Source organism: Ictidomys tridecemlineatus, chromosome 6 (genome assembly GCF_052094955.1).
Source record: "Ictidomys tridecemlineatus isolate mIctTri1 chromosome 6, mIctTri1.hap1, whole genome shotgun sequence".
Lineage (NCBI taxonomy): Eukaryota > Metazoa > Chordata > Mammalia > Rodentia > Sciuridae > Ictidomys > Ictidomys tridecemlineatus.
The window spans coordinates 40,162,383-40,175,246 of record NC_135482.1 but is presented as its reverse complement, the minus strand read 5'-3'; the positions used below and the strand labels follow the sequence as shown (position 1 = coordinate 40,175,246).

Sequence of the window (12,864 nt, the reverse complement as noted above, 5' to 3'; positions counted from 1 at the left end):
TTCATAGTATGTTCAGAATTGCTTCTCATGAACAGGTCTATCGTTCCCACTTACACATGAGCAAATGAAGAAGGCTCAAAGAGACTGACAGCCTAATGTCACAAGACCAAGCAGAGTCAGAACTAGAATCCATGCCTTGCTATTTACAACAAGATGTATGATGGACATGTTTATTGCCAGCAGTATTGAAAACTGAAAATCGCTAGATGGCAATAGGTGAATGAATGAAATATTACATCAACTCAGTAGGATATTATGCTGTCATTAAAATGATGGCTTTAAAACATAACAACACCACTTCTTTGTGTGAACTAAATTTGGTTTCACAGTCCTATGACACAGGTACTATCATTGCCTGTATTTTTATACTTGAAAACTGAGGCTAAATCCCAAAGAATCAAAGGCCAAATGTTTTCTCTGATATTCAGATGCTAATTCACAATAAGGGTGGAGTGGGGATAAAGGTAATTTGGACTAGGCAGAGGGGAGTGAAAGGAGGGGAAGCGGGTATGAGGGTTGGAAGGATAGTTGAATGAATCAGACATTATTACCCTATGTGCATATATGATTACATGACCTGTGTGACTCTCCATCACGTACAATCAGATAAATGAGAAGTTATACTCTGTTTATGTATGATGTGTCAAAATGTATTCTACCATCATGTATAACTAATCAGAACAAACAAATACTTTAAAAAAAAAAAAAACCCTGAGGCTAAAATAAAGTAAATCACTTGCCCAAGGGAATTCAGCAAATTAGAACACAACTAGCCAACTGTAAAGCAGGGATTCTCAAGCTTGGCATGATTAACATTTGGGGAAGGATACTTCTTTGTCATGGGGTATCAACCTATACATTGTGGGGTACTTACTTAGCAGCATCCTTGGTGTCTACCTACCAGTTAGTTATGAAAAAGAAAAATGTCTCCAAACATTGTCAGATGTCTCCAGGGGACAAAATTGCTACAGGTTGAGACCATGGATCAGTGGCTAAAGCCTTAAGATAATGGTTACATTATGCCATATACTCCAGCCAACATCACCAGTCTTCAGAGAAATGGTGATGAAAGAAACAGACATGGTCATAGACAGGATTCCCTGAGAAACAGGCTGTGAAACTCTGAGATTCAACTCAAGGGGTAGGCAGCAGGGGTATAATATTATTGAGAATTTCCCCTGTGAGGAAGCAAGAGAATCAGCGCTGGGCAGAGGGAGAGTTGAATCCCCATGCCAACTTGTTGAGATGGGTTCCAGGCAATTCCACAGAGAGCCTGAAGCCGGGATGGCTGACTTCAGACAACAGGGTCTGTCCTTTAATCACTCCCTGCAACCCCCCTGGATGTGAGCTACCCACTAGCACCTGGGTGTGATCTAGCGCAAGATTAGCTTTTGGGGAAAGCACTCAGTGAGGACATGACAGCCTCCTAAGCTCCCACATCTGCCTGTCCAGTGGCTACCCAGGAAAGGCACCACAGCTATAGATGAGTATTTTGATTGCATAATTGTAAATGACTTAAAATGTATGAGTGGACCAAGACTGAAAAGTAACAAGTAAATTGTCATTAAAACGGTAGTACTACAAATAATTCATTTTCTCCTTTATCAAAGTTGAATACAAGGAAGGTGTCATCATACCATCCTCTACATCTAGAAACAAGTGCTGAGATCTCAGAAAACACAACATATAGATTAGTATGACTATGATTCCAAACCTGCTCATCTGTCCTAAGATGCAGGAAGCTTCCCTCGAGAGCAATGCCAGGTATTGTTCTAAAGCACTTTTATGTGTACTAACCTAAAAAATATCCTCAATAACTCTGAGGTACGTAACTCCATTTTATAAAGAAGGAAATTGAATTCCCAAGAAGTTAAGAAAATCAAGATCTACACAGCAATAAGTGATAGAACTGAGACTTGAATCTACATACTATGACTCTTACCAACCCTGCTTGACCACCTCTTATCCTATATGCATGTATTTCACACAGTGTCCCTGAAGTCCCCTCAACAACAGCATTTTAACTTCTGGTTTTAGTTCTTCTTGAAAAAGAGAGAGAGAGAGAGAGAGAGAGAGAGAGAGAGAATAATAAAGCTGTCAATCTAAGACTACATTGAAGGATAAAACAATTGCTTTTAAAATTTCTAGTATTTTAAGATATAAAGGCATTTAATGAATGCCAATAGAGATTGTGAGAATAAAGTGATGCTGTTTTTCTTTAGGGAATGAAGTCCCTCTTCTACTTTCAACACGAAATAGGAAGCTTTATAGATGCCAGTTTGAAGGATGATTCTCCTATTATCAAAGATTTAACCACCCCAAAGATATAAGGTTCAAGAGAAAATTGTGTTCAAGTTGATTCATTACGGATCTTGTCTATGGGAAATTCAACTCAAATTCATTAACAGTCAAAAATTAATTTCAACAAAAGATAGGTGAATTTTTATATTCAAAAAAATCCCAATTAATTAAAAAAAATAATTTCTAACTTCAAAAGGTCTTTTTCTTCCCAGAATGACCATGACCTTTATGACAGTCAAGCCCTCTAGAACCTTTGTCCAATAGGAACAAGTTTAGTTCCCAGGGAACCAGGCCTTTAAAAGGTCCACAGGCCAGCTGACTGAATAGATGCTTTATTTGAAATGGAATGCATTTTGATAATATGAAAAATAAATCACATCTCTTCAAAATCACTTGAGACACATTTACACAAATTCCAACCACTCTATTAAGTCTGAAGTGTGACAGTTTGTAAAACATTTGGTACATGGTAGTACTTGCTTTCCAGAAGCTATTGTTCATGTGTTCTGAAACTTGGAGTAGAAAACTGACAGCTGACGGTGGAATGTAACAAACTTTTATCTTTCTTGGAAAACATGCTTCTCCACTGTCCAATCACCAGCAAGCCAGCTTCAGAGCACTGGGGAGTTGTATGCAAATACTTCTAATGACTAGGAGTCCTTCCGTTTCCTTCATTGTACAAGAATGCACCACCCTACCTGTTTTTGGTTTTTTCTTTTTTTATTGTCTTTGTGGTGCTTGAGATGGAACCCACTTCTAGACAAGTGTTTTACTGCTGAGCAACAGCCCCAGCCTCAAGTATGCCCTAAGAAAACTCCGATGGATCCTACTCCATTTGGCATATATCCTAACAACAAAGTCACAGATCACTTTGTCACCCAATCCCACATAACTGGATTGGATATTCAACATTGCAGATCCAAAACATCACCCTTCAAAACTGTGTCAAGAATTTAGAAAAGAGTTCCTAAAACCTATTCAACATATTTCCACAATTAAAACATTTTAGGTTGCTTTAGGTTAACAGGTGTATTTCTCTAGAAGGAATCACACTAATGGCTGCAATATCATGATACATAATTTCCAAGTTTTAAATTTATTCTGCTGATGGTATGTATTGATAAAGCAAAAATGAATTAGGTTTTCTCTCTCTCTCTCTCTCTCTCTCTCTCTCTCTCACACACACACACACACACACACACACACAAAGCAACTGCTTGCAGACCTCTCCTCATCCCACAAAGTTCTATGGTTGTGGAATTGCTGCGTGCTTGCTCAAGTCTTAGACCCTTCTAAACCTGCTACTATCATATGGTTAACACCTGCAGCTAAATGATACCACATCACTTTCTGGGGAGGAGGTAGAAAACAAATGATGTATTTGACCAGGCAGAAAAGTTGTTTAGTGTTAGGGCATTTTTAGAGAAACACAGAGCACTTCAAGTATGAGAGCAAAAAATGGATTTTTCAACTTAAGCCAGACTTCATAAGAGTATTTACACATAAGGAGAGCTCCTTTAAGCAATACATAGTTTCGGTTTTTCTTTTTCTTTCCTTTTTTTTTTTCTTGCCATCATCAGAAGTGAAATGATACAAGTTGGCTTGACTCATACATGATTAGAGAATCTCAGCTTGCTCAATGAGGAAAAATGTTCATTTTGAAAGGGCTCTTTTATAGATGTTTATTCACTGACCTCAACACTCCCTGTAGGGCATAGGCAGATCTAAGTGGATTTCTGCTAAGAAAGAATGAAGGAACTTCATGATGCTTAGCCTGTCCCTGAATTTGTTGTTCTCAGTGAACTTGAGAGCTAGTGAAGGAAGCACTCAGCGAGGCAAGAGAAACCACCTCCTGGGTGCTGAGGAGTTACATATTTTTTTTTCTTTTTTCAATCATTTGTCCCTACAAATGGTAACTAGCTGCATTGTAGGCTGGGTGCCAATAAGAGTTCAAGGACAAAAGTTCAATTTCCAGATGGGACACTACTTTTTTACCTTTTTACATTTGATGTTTGTTTGTGTTTGGGAGGGTGGTTCTATTGGACCTGCCCTTTTGTTCTTTTTCTTGGGTTAGCTGAAAGTATTTTTTTGAATCTTTTTCCATGAAGCTGACTTGTCAGGCTTCACAGTACCATAGGTGGTTTGTATCATTTCCTTCCAGGTAGGACAGAGCCACTGAGATATCAAATGATGTATATTTATATTTTTGTTTAGTTTTGTTGAACATGCATGTTATTTTGCTCTGGAAAAATTATTAAGCCAGAAGAGTTTCAAAGTGTTAAAACAATAAAAACCGTCCTACTTCTGCTAGTTTCTGAAATTTCACAGTTAAATGCTAAGAGGGATTGATTCTAACTAGACTGCCATAGTGATGGTCAAGTCAATACAAATCTCACAGTAGACCAAGGGACAAGGGCTATGGAAGAACAAGAAACTATGATTCTGGCAGTACCACTAAGAGCCATGGCTATTGTAGGGGGAAAACTGGAGCAGCCAAGAGAAAACTGGAGCATATTTTTTTTCAACAATGAGATTATCTAGCTCTGTACATAAGCTAACAACATACAAATGCCTTTTTAAAAACCTACATCAATCTTAATTTTCAAAGTATTTGATACAAATGTTTATAACACAATTATTTAGAAGAAAAATCCTCCATTTGAAAAAGAGCTGTGGATTAATTGGGGTTATTATGATTATTAATTGGAGTTATTAAAACTACAGTATTATTAGGCATTTCCTAAGTCAGATCAAACTGAATTTAAGAAATCTTTTGACCTTGTCTCTCTGAGCTGTCCCATATACCTATAATGTCTTTAAATCTTGACAGTACATTTTCACAACTTCAACCTAAACAGCCCCTAGAAGTGGGAGTTCACTTATGTTTTGTTGTGTGCTATTTGTATAAGTTTTAATTTTCCCCTGTAACTTCTTGGGTAAGTTATTATCTCAAAGTTGCATCATTTAAACTTCATTGAAATTCCTTTCTAAATAGAAGGAGAATAAAGACATCTCCAGCATACAATTCTATTTTCATTTCTTAACTGTATAATTTAGCAGTGGTCTACAATGACCATTCCAATTTAAATGCTGGAAAAACACTGACCAAGACACTGTGAAAAAGACACTGGAAAACAGAGACCCATTTTGAAAGCCATGCAGATAGGAAGTGATTTTTAGCCCCAAGAGGATTTGGTACCATCTACGGCTCTTTCTAAGTAGCATCTGCCCTGGTGGATTCTGACCATCCTTTTGATTTAACACAGAAGGAGGTTTGTTCTACCTTTAAAAGCACATCCTCTCTCCCCCACCCCCCCTCAGACTCCTAAACAAATGGCTGCTAAAACAAGACTGGGGTTGTTTTCTTACTGAAATCCATTGTTTATCCAGTCCTTCCTTTTTCAATTCTGAGTTTAGCTAACCTAAGAAAACATATAACCCTCTAATTTCTCACAGAACAATAAAAAAAGTTGGTTCTTCTAATCAACATTATTTTCTGTATGAAAATAAAAAAATATGACTTCTAGTCCTTTGATATATTTACAAACTATATTTTAAACTATGAGATTCTTAGTGTGCTTGTAGAACAAACTGAAAGGATAAGAAAATGTGGTTCAATTCAAGTGTGCAAAGCTCTTGGTGAAGGGTACTTCAGTATGGACAGGAGCACAAATACTTTTAAACAAGTTGAATGATCCCACACACACACCCTCCCAACCACACTACATTTTCTAACTGAAACATCTAATGCATTCATATTCAGAAAGCACAATTAAAAGGACTGTTTTTGTTTTGCTTTTTTGGTGCTGGAGATTGAACTCAGAGCCTGGCACTCTACCACTGAGTACACCCTCCAACCCTCAAAAAGAACCCTTATTAAACCTTCACACACAGATTATATAAGCTCCCACAGCGGACCCAGCCCTACCACATATTTAAGACATGACCATTCTGCCATCAATTAGGTTAAGTTCTAGATATTTTGAAATCAGATGTCATTACTACTGATTCCCGAAAGCATTATCTTGATCATTGGATTTTCATAATTACACAATTCTGAGCTCTTAGCTTTTTAAAAAATTCTGTTCTACATATACTATATGTCTAAGGAAGAAACCTCAAAAAAAAAAAAGTAATAACAGAGTTTAATTTCAACAATGAAAGTGTCAGACCTCCTGAAAATGCCCTGGGAATATTGACTGTATTCTTAATGTTTTCCTCTCCACCATCCTTTTTATCTTTTCTAAGATTAGAACTTACTAGGGAATAGGTTTTTGGGGAAATGACCTACATTCAGAAATGTCTTAGAGCAAGTATTTAAAAAAAAACTAATAAATAACCATAAACCAAAATACATTAAAATAAAATTACAGTACATCATAGCTTCTAGACGGTCCACTAAATTAGAAGATCCTTTCAAAGGTTCATAAATAAAGTCTTCTTGACTCAAAATCGATCCCTGCGTCGTGATGAAGAATATGCAGAAAACTAAGAGGAATTGCAAGTTATCAGGTGATGTCCAAACTACTTGGTCTGGTGCAGGGCGGGGAGACTGTTTTGTTTTTGATCCAAGTGAAGACAATAGAAATCTGCTCGTCCCACTTCCTCAAGTCCTCAAAACCTGGAAAGAAATGATACCGAATGAAGTATGATGCTCGGAGTTCTTCAAGACCCAGTTTTCTTCAGGTAAGTCCAGGGGACAAAGCACACTCAGAAAGAATCAGATCGCTCCCAGAGTGCCAGACACACAGTTGACACTGGAGCGCACACCACCCAAGGAGGAGTCAGGTTGGGCATGGAGGCGGACCACCTGCCTCCCTGCCTGGCCTGAACAACCCCCACCCTCCAATCCTCCCCTCTCTGCCAGGCCCTTCCTGGATCCAGCTTAATGTCTTCTTTACATCTCCCCCAAAACTTGGAATGATTTCTCATTTTCCCACCTAACAGCCAAACCAGTGAACAAGTTCCTCTCAACACCCCCGAGATCCCACTCCTCTGTGGCCCAAGTTGCGAAGACCTTACCTTGTCTGGCCTAAGTACTGCCCCCTTCAGGCAGAGTTGGAGGTGCTGCGGAGAAGCCGGTGGCCAAGTGGCTGCGAGTGCTGTTGCGGGTGCGTTTGTTGGTGCGGATGTTGTAGTTGGTGAGGATGAGGGTGCGGGTGTGGATGCTGATGAGGATGCGAGTACGGATGAAGCTGCTGAGGCTTGGGTTGGGGCTGAGACTGGAGTTGGAGTTGGGGTTGGGGTTGGGGCAGGGGTAGGGGTAGGGGTTGGGGTTGGGGTTGGGGTTGGGGCTGGGGCTGGGGCTGGAGCTGGGGCTGGGATTGAGGCTGGGGCTGAATCTGCGGCTGCGGGGGCTGCTGCTGGACCAGGTGCTGCTGCTTCTGCCGCGTGGACTTGACGGCCAGGATGGCCTGACGATTCTTGTACTGCACCATCTGCAGAGTGATCTCGGCGTTCCAACCTTGGTCCTGCGGGCACCGAAAGTCAATCTCCTTGCCCTCCGCCATCACCACAGTGAAATACATATACTTGCCCTTGCGCTCCACGCAGTCTACTGTCTTCATGTTGGAAAAGTGCAATTCCTTGAGCTTGACCGGGGGCTCAAGGCTGGCGACAGCGGGGCCACTGGGTTGCGACGGCTCAGCTGTCCCCTGCCCGGGCTGTTGCTGCTGTTGTTGCTGTTGGTGTTGCAGCTGCTTGGGCGGGATAAGTAGCAGCCCCTCCTCAGTGAGGATGCAGCACTTTTTCTTCCAGAGCTGCAGCAACCCGTCGCTGCGCTTCTCCAGTACGCCCTCCTTCAGTGCCTTGCACCCGCTGCTCTCCAGCATCCTCCCGGCATAAGGGGGGCCACCGCTTGGCTCGGCCTCTCCTCTTCCTGCCGCCCGGGCTGGGGGCAGCAGTAGCAGCCGCGCGCCGTCCTCGCCCCAACGGTTCCCACGGCCGCCTGCCCGGAGCGCGCAGAGGAGGCTAACACGCAGGAGGCAGAGCGGCGGTGGCGGTTCTGAGTCCCGGCAAAAGGGCAACCGCGTCCTGATACGCCACAAGGTCCTGGAGCTGCGAGCTGCCTGGCTTTTGCCGTCCTCTTGCGAGCGCTCACTGAAGGGCACTGGCCGGGCCCCCTCGCGGCGCTTTTGAATGGGCCATCCTCCCCACCCCCGAGTGACACCCAGCGGAAAAGGCGGCTCCTGGCGCCCGCACCGCGGGGGAAAGCCCAGCTCCGAGAGGCGCTCGGCTGCCGGCGCACGCCTCATTAACTTGGGGCCTTCCCAAAGCCGGCCACGAACACGCCCCCTGCTTCCCTTGCTCCGCCTCTCGCCACCCACTTGCTTCAGCGCTTCCTCGCCTGGAAGGCAGCAGGAGCCGAGCCCCGGAAACTCCTCTACTCCGCCCTCGGCGCCCCAGCTGCCTAGCGACTGATGCCAACGCCCAAATTGCGCTGAAAGGCCATCCCCTCTGTCCCGCCTTTCCCTGGCCCACGGGTCCCTCTGCTAACAGCCTCAGAAAGTGAGGATGTGGCGGCGAAGGCGGGTAACAGCTACCAAGCAGTGCCAGGAATACAAAGCCCTCTACCCTGGGGAACCAGCCCTAGGGTTTAGCGCCTTACTCTTGAGATCCCGCAGAACCAGTTTCTTGGTGAGGAGCAGGGAGACTGAAAACAAAACTGACCCTAACATACCGCGAAGTATTGCCGAAGTGTCTGCCCCAGACCCGTATGTAGTGTACAAAGGCCCAATAGGACATCGTACTTTTTTGTTCAGTCATTAAATAGTTCTTGGAATAAATGTGTTAAAGCAATAGGGCTACCGCCTCTTTATTTTAGTAAGGGCAGGGAAAGGTGGATGCATTTGCGAAGGCAGCATTTTCCCTTCCTTCTCTCTCGACCCCAGTAGTAGCTAATCTCCCTTATTCAAAACACTAGCTTTCTCCGTTCCTTGACCATTCAGCCTGCAACATCTCAGAATAGTTACTCAACCAACTACAAACAGGAGAAAATGTTCCCTGAGATCCCACACTTCTGAGGTACAGCTTGATCTTACAAACGCCGACTGGCCCTTCCGGTGCCTTTGTACAAAGGCCTAATGGGTCAGATCTATCTGGAATCTCTGTGAACAGAGAAGGTAATGTCCTACCGGACCCCAGCTCCCTCAGCTTCTACTGCTTCTTGTTAGGGAAACTCATCAAATAAACAGGGAGCGCCAACTATGCACCGACCCTGAGGAAGATAATTTCGCAAAAAATAAAAATGAAGGCGGGAGCGGGGGCTAACAGGTCCAAGTTAGCTAGGGTAAGAGAAATGGCTACTTCTGTGGGCCAAAGTAGAAGGGGTAGTTTAGCTCCGCTTCTAGTCACATGGCTATAACAAAGAATTCAAGAATAAAGAAGCTTGCAAAGCTGAGCAAATCATAATTCTTTATGTGTTAAGAAATTCGAACAAATTGAGAGACAATCAGAACAAAGGATGTTTTAAATGAAAGTCCTGAATCTTAATCTTAAGAAACACTTGTATTGGTACATGGTTCTGCACCCATTAAATTGCACTTGACCAGATCTCAGGGCTTTCACATAATTGATTTAGAAGCCTTTAAAGGAGAAGGGCAATTACTGAAATTTTGTAAAGATTTCTAATAATATCATGTTAAAAAGATTTACAATTCTATGTATCAATGACAAACACTATATCTAACATCTCAATTTGTTTCATTCTTTGTGGGACAACTGAGCATTCCAGAGAATTTCTACATGACCAGCTGTTTATCCTTTTAACAGAATGACATTCTTTAGCTCATTTAGAAAAGATATGTCCTTTAAATCTACAATCTCTGAGGGCAGGTGTCATTGACAAAGACATTTCATAAGGAAAAACATAAACTTGACTGAGTAAAAAATAAGATGTAATCTGAAACCCAAGCCATTTTTTAAGGAGAAAACTCCAGTGTTTGGTGTTAACTTTCTGCAACTTATGAATTTTCCATTGGCTATTTCACAATTACAAGTAACCAGTTAATATTATAGACCTAATTTTATTAGGTCAAATGGGTCTATAATGTGCTCTAACCACATGCATAATTGGAAAGAAAACTTTGTATAAGAACCTTGTATATTGGTGACAACTTTGCTCTTATTTCATCACTACCAACTCACTTTTTTCCTTCTTTGTTTAGTACTGGGGATTGAGCCTAGGAGTGCTTTACTACTGAGCTACATTCCCAGCAAGGCCAAGGCCCACCCTTTGAGACAGGGTCTTGCTGGTTTACATCAGTTGCCCATCGAACAGTGTTCATTTTTACCCCATGGATAAAGTTCTCTACTTCAATGGCATCATTCTCAACTTTGTTCCTCCTGTCTGGTCACTATCTCCTAAGTTGTTCCTCTTCTCCCAAGTCTTTGAATATTGAAATACCCCAGATCCTAGTCCTTGGTTCTCTTATTTATACTCATTCCCTTTATCTAAATCAGACTCATCACATGCCCCAAAGTCCCAAATTTATATCCCAAATTGTATAAGCAACATCCAGTTGCTATTGTCAAAGAATAAAACAGACTACTAAAGTTTAACAACAAAAAAAATTAATATGCCAGGCAAGGGAACACTTAGGAAGAACATTCACTGAGTCATTCACTAAAGTATGAGGGAAGCTTAATTCATAAAGCTTTTTACCAAAAAGAAAAACATAAACATTCTACCTAGAAGGAAGAGGAATCAACAGATTTACACACAATTGAAACAGATTCCTGGCTGGGTATAAAGGCTGAGGCAGGAGGATCTCAAATTGAAGGACAGCCTCAGCAACATAGCAAGACTGTCTCAAAATGTAAAAGTCCTAGGGCTTGGAATGAAGCTCAGTAAAGCACCCCTGGGTTCCATCTGCAGCACCTCACCCCCTGAAAAGATTACTAGATGAAACTGGTTCAAAAAGGTCTGGAGAACCAGGATTGCTAAGTTTACAGTATTAAAACCGCTTTAGCTGATTAGAATGGCTATATGTGAAAAACTGCCTTCAGTTTGGATAGATTTCAGGCCAGCACTACTGCAAGTTTGAATTGTTTTTCTTTTATTTCTCTTTAATATTAACTGGGTACTTACTGTAGAGCTCAACATATGGTCTTCCAACATGTTTTATCTAAAGCCCCCTTCTCAGGTGATGTTGATCAATCTGTACAGCTGATCAAGTCAAAAACCTTGGACCAGGTTTGCCCTTACCCCAGGCCAAGAGGAGCCCTAGGCTTTTTAAGTATTATGTACTTCAGAGTAGTCAAAATGGCATGTCCATCTGGAATACATATTCTACACTCCAGGCACTTGGGACTCCAAATGACCTCCAAACTGTTCCAGGAAATGCAGTTACCACTGTGTACATGGACAGTTCTATTACACAGGCAACAGTGTCCCCCCAAACATGCAGGAGGCTTTTTGAAACCATTCACAGCTTAGGGGGGGAACAAATGAAAAATGGGACATGGGCTGAGAATCAGATCTGCTTATAAGTTACATTCTGGTGAAAATTCAAACCTGGCTTTCCAGGTTTTTATAAAGGTACGTTTGTCAAGATTGGACATATTTTTATTTAACAAAATGCTTAAATATTAAATACATGATACCTGCTTTATACTCTTACCTCAGGACTGCAAATGTGTTAGAAGCATGTCCACCTTCCAGTAATCTTTTCTCTCAATCTACTTTTACACAGCAAAATCCATTGGTTGTACTTCAAGATTATATCTGGATCTGATTTCATCTCCTCCATAGATTACTATAATGGCCTACTAATTTTTCTCCTTGAGTTTATCATTGTCTTACAATGTACTTTAAACACAGGAGTCATCCCAAGCACAAGACTTTACTCAAATGTCAGCTCCTCAATGTGGCCTATCCTACTCACTTAAAATTGCAACCACCTGATTCCCATATAGTATTACCTTCTAACATATTACTGAATGATGATCATTGCATATTTGTTTCCTTTTTTTCTTTTTGAATATACACTCTTCAAGGTAAGGATCAGTTTCTGATGTGTTCCAATCACTTGGAACAATTTTTGGCACACGGGTGCTCATCACAAAGAGAAATTGTTTAGAAGCCTAGCATAAGCTCACTTTATGCTTTTGATAAGTCTACCCCCTCCCCCCAAAAACCTTCCGAACTTGCCATACCAATATATATTTGGTATATTTTTTAAATGGCCAACTACAACACATACTAAGCCCACTATCTTAAATGCTACTATATTCCCTAGATGCTATCTAAATATACCCCACAAAACTGTGAAAACTACTAAGTATCTACTGTTATCCAGTAAGAGTAACTGAAAGGAAGAGAAACTAAATTAGTATTTGACAACTAACCAAATATTTGCTTAGAAGTCCATTACCAACATGGTTAGATGTAGAACTTGCAAAGTTAGTTTTGGATAGAATAAAGATTGAAATAGTTAAAAGCAGCCAGGCATGGTGGAACAAGCCTGTAATCCCAGGAGTTCCAGAGGCTGAAGCAGGAGTCCAAATTCAAAGCCAGCCTCAGCAACTTTTCAAGACCCTAAGCAACTTAGAGGACCCTGTCTC

The 12,864-nt window shown here is 41.5% G+C and overlaps 1 protein-coding gene across 1 annotated transcript; it reads right to left on the bottom strand.

Annotated features, from left to right (window-relative positions):
- Nucleotides 1-3,747: 3,747 nt before the first annotated feature.
- Nucleotides 3,748-9,466, bottom strand: Phlda1 (pleckstrin homology like domain family A member 1). Its single transcript, XM_005343102.5, has 2 exons — nucleotides 7,324-9,466; nucleotides 3,748-6,922 (listed from the first exon to the last, which is right to left on the bottom strand). The coding sequence occupies exon 1, from the start codon at nucleotides 8,553-8,555 to the stop codon at nucleotides 7,350-7,352; it is 1,206 nt and encodes a 401-aa protein (XP_005343159.3). The 5' UTR covers nucleotides 8,556-9,466; the 3' UTR covers nucleotides 3,748-6,922; nucleotides 7,324-7,349.
- Between the last annotated feature and the right edge of the window lie 3,398 nt (nucleotides 9,467-12,864).

What these genes read in the sequence shown, in the direction of transcription:
- Phlda1 (XM_005343102.5), bottom strand. Translation starts at nt 8,555, where the DNA reads ATGAGGCGTGCGCCGGCAGCCGAGCGCCTCTCGGAGCTGGGCTTTCCC.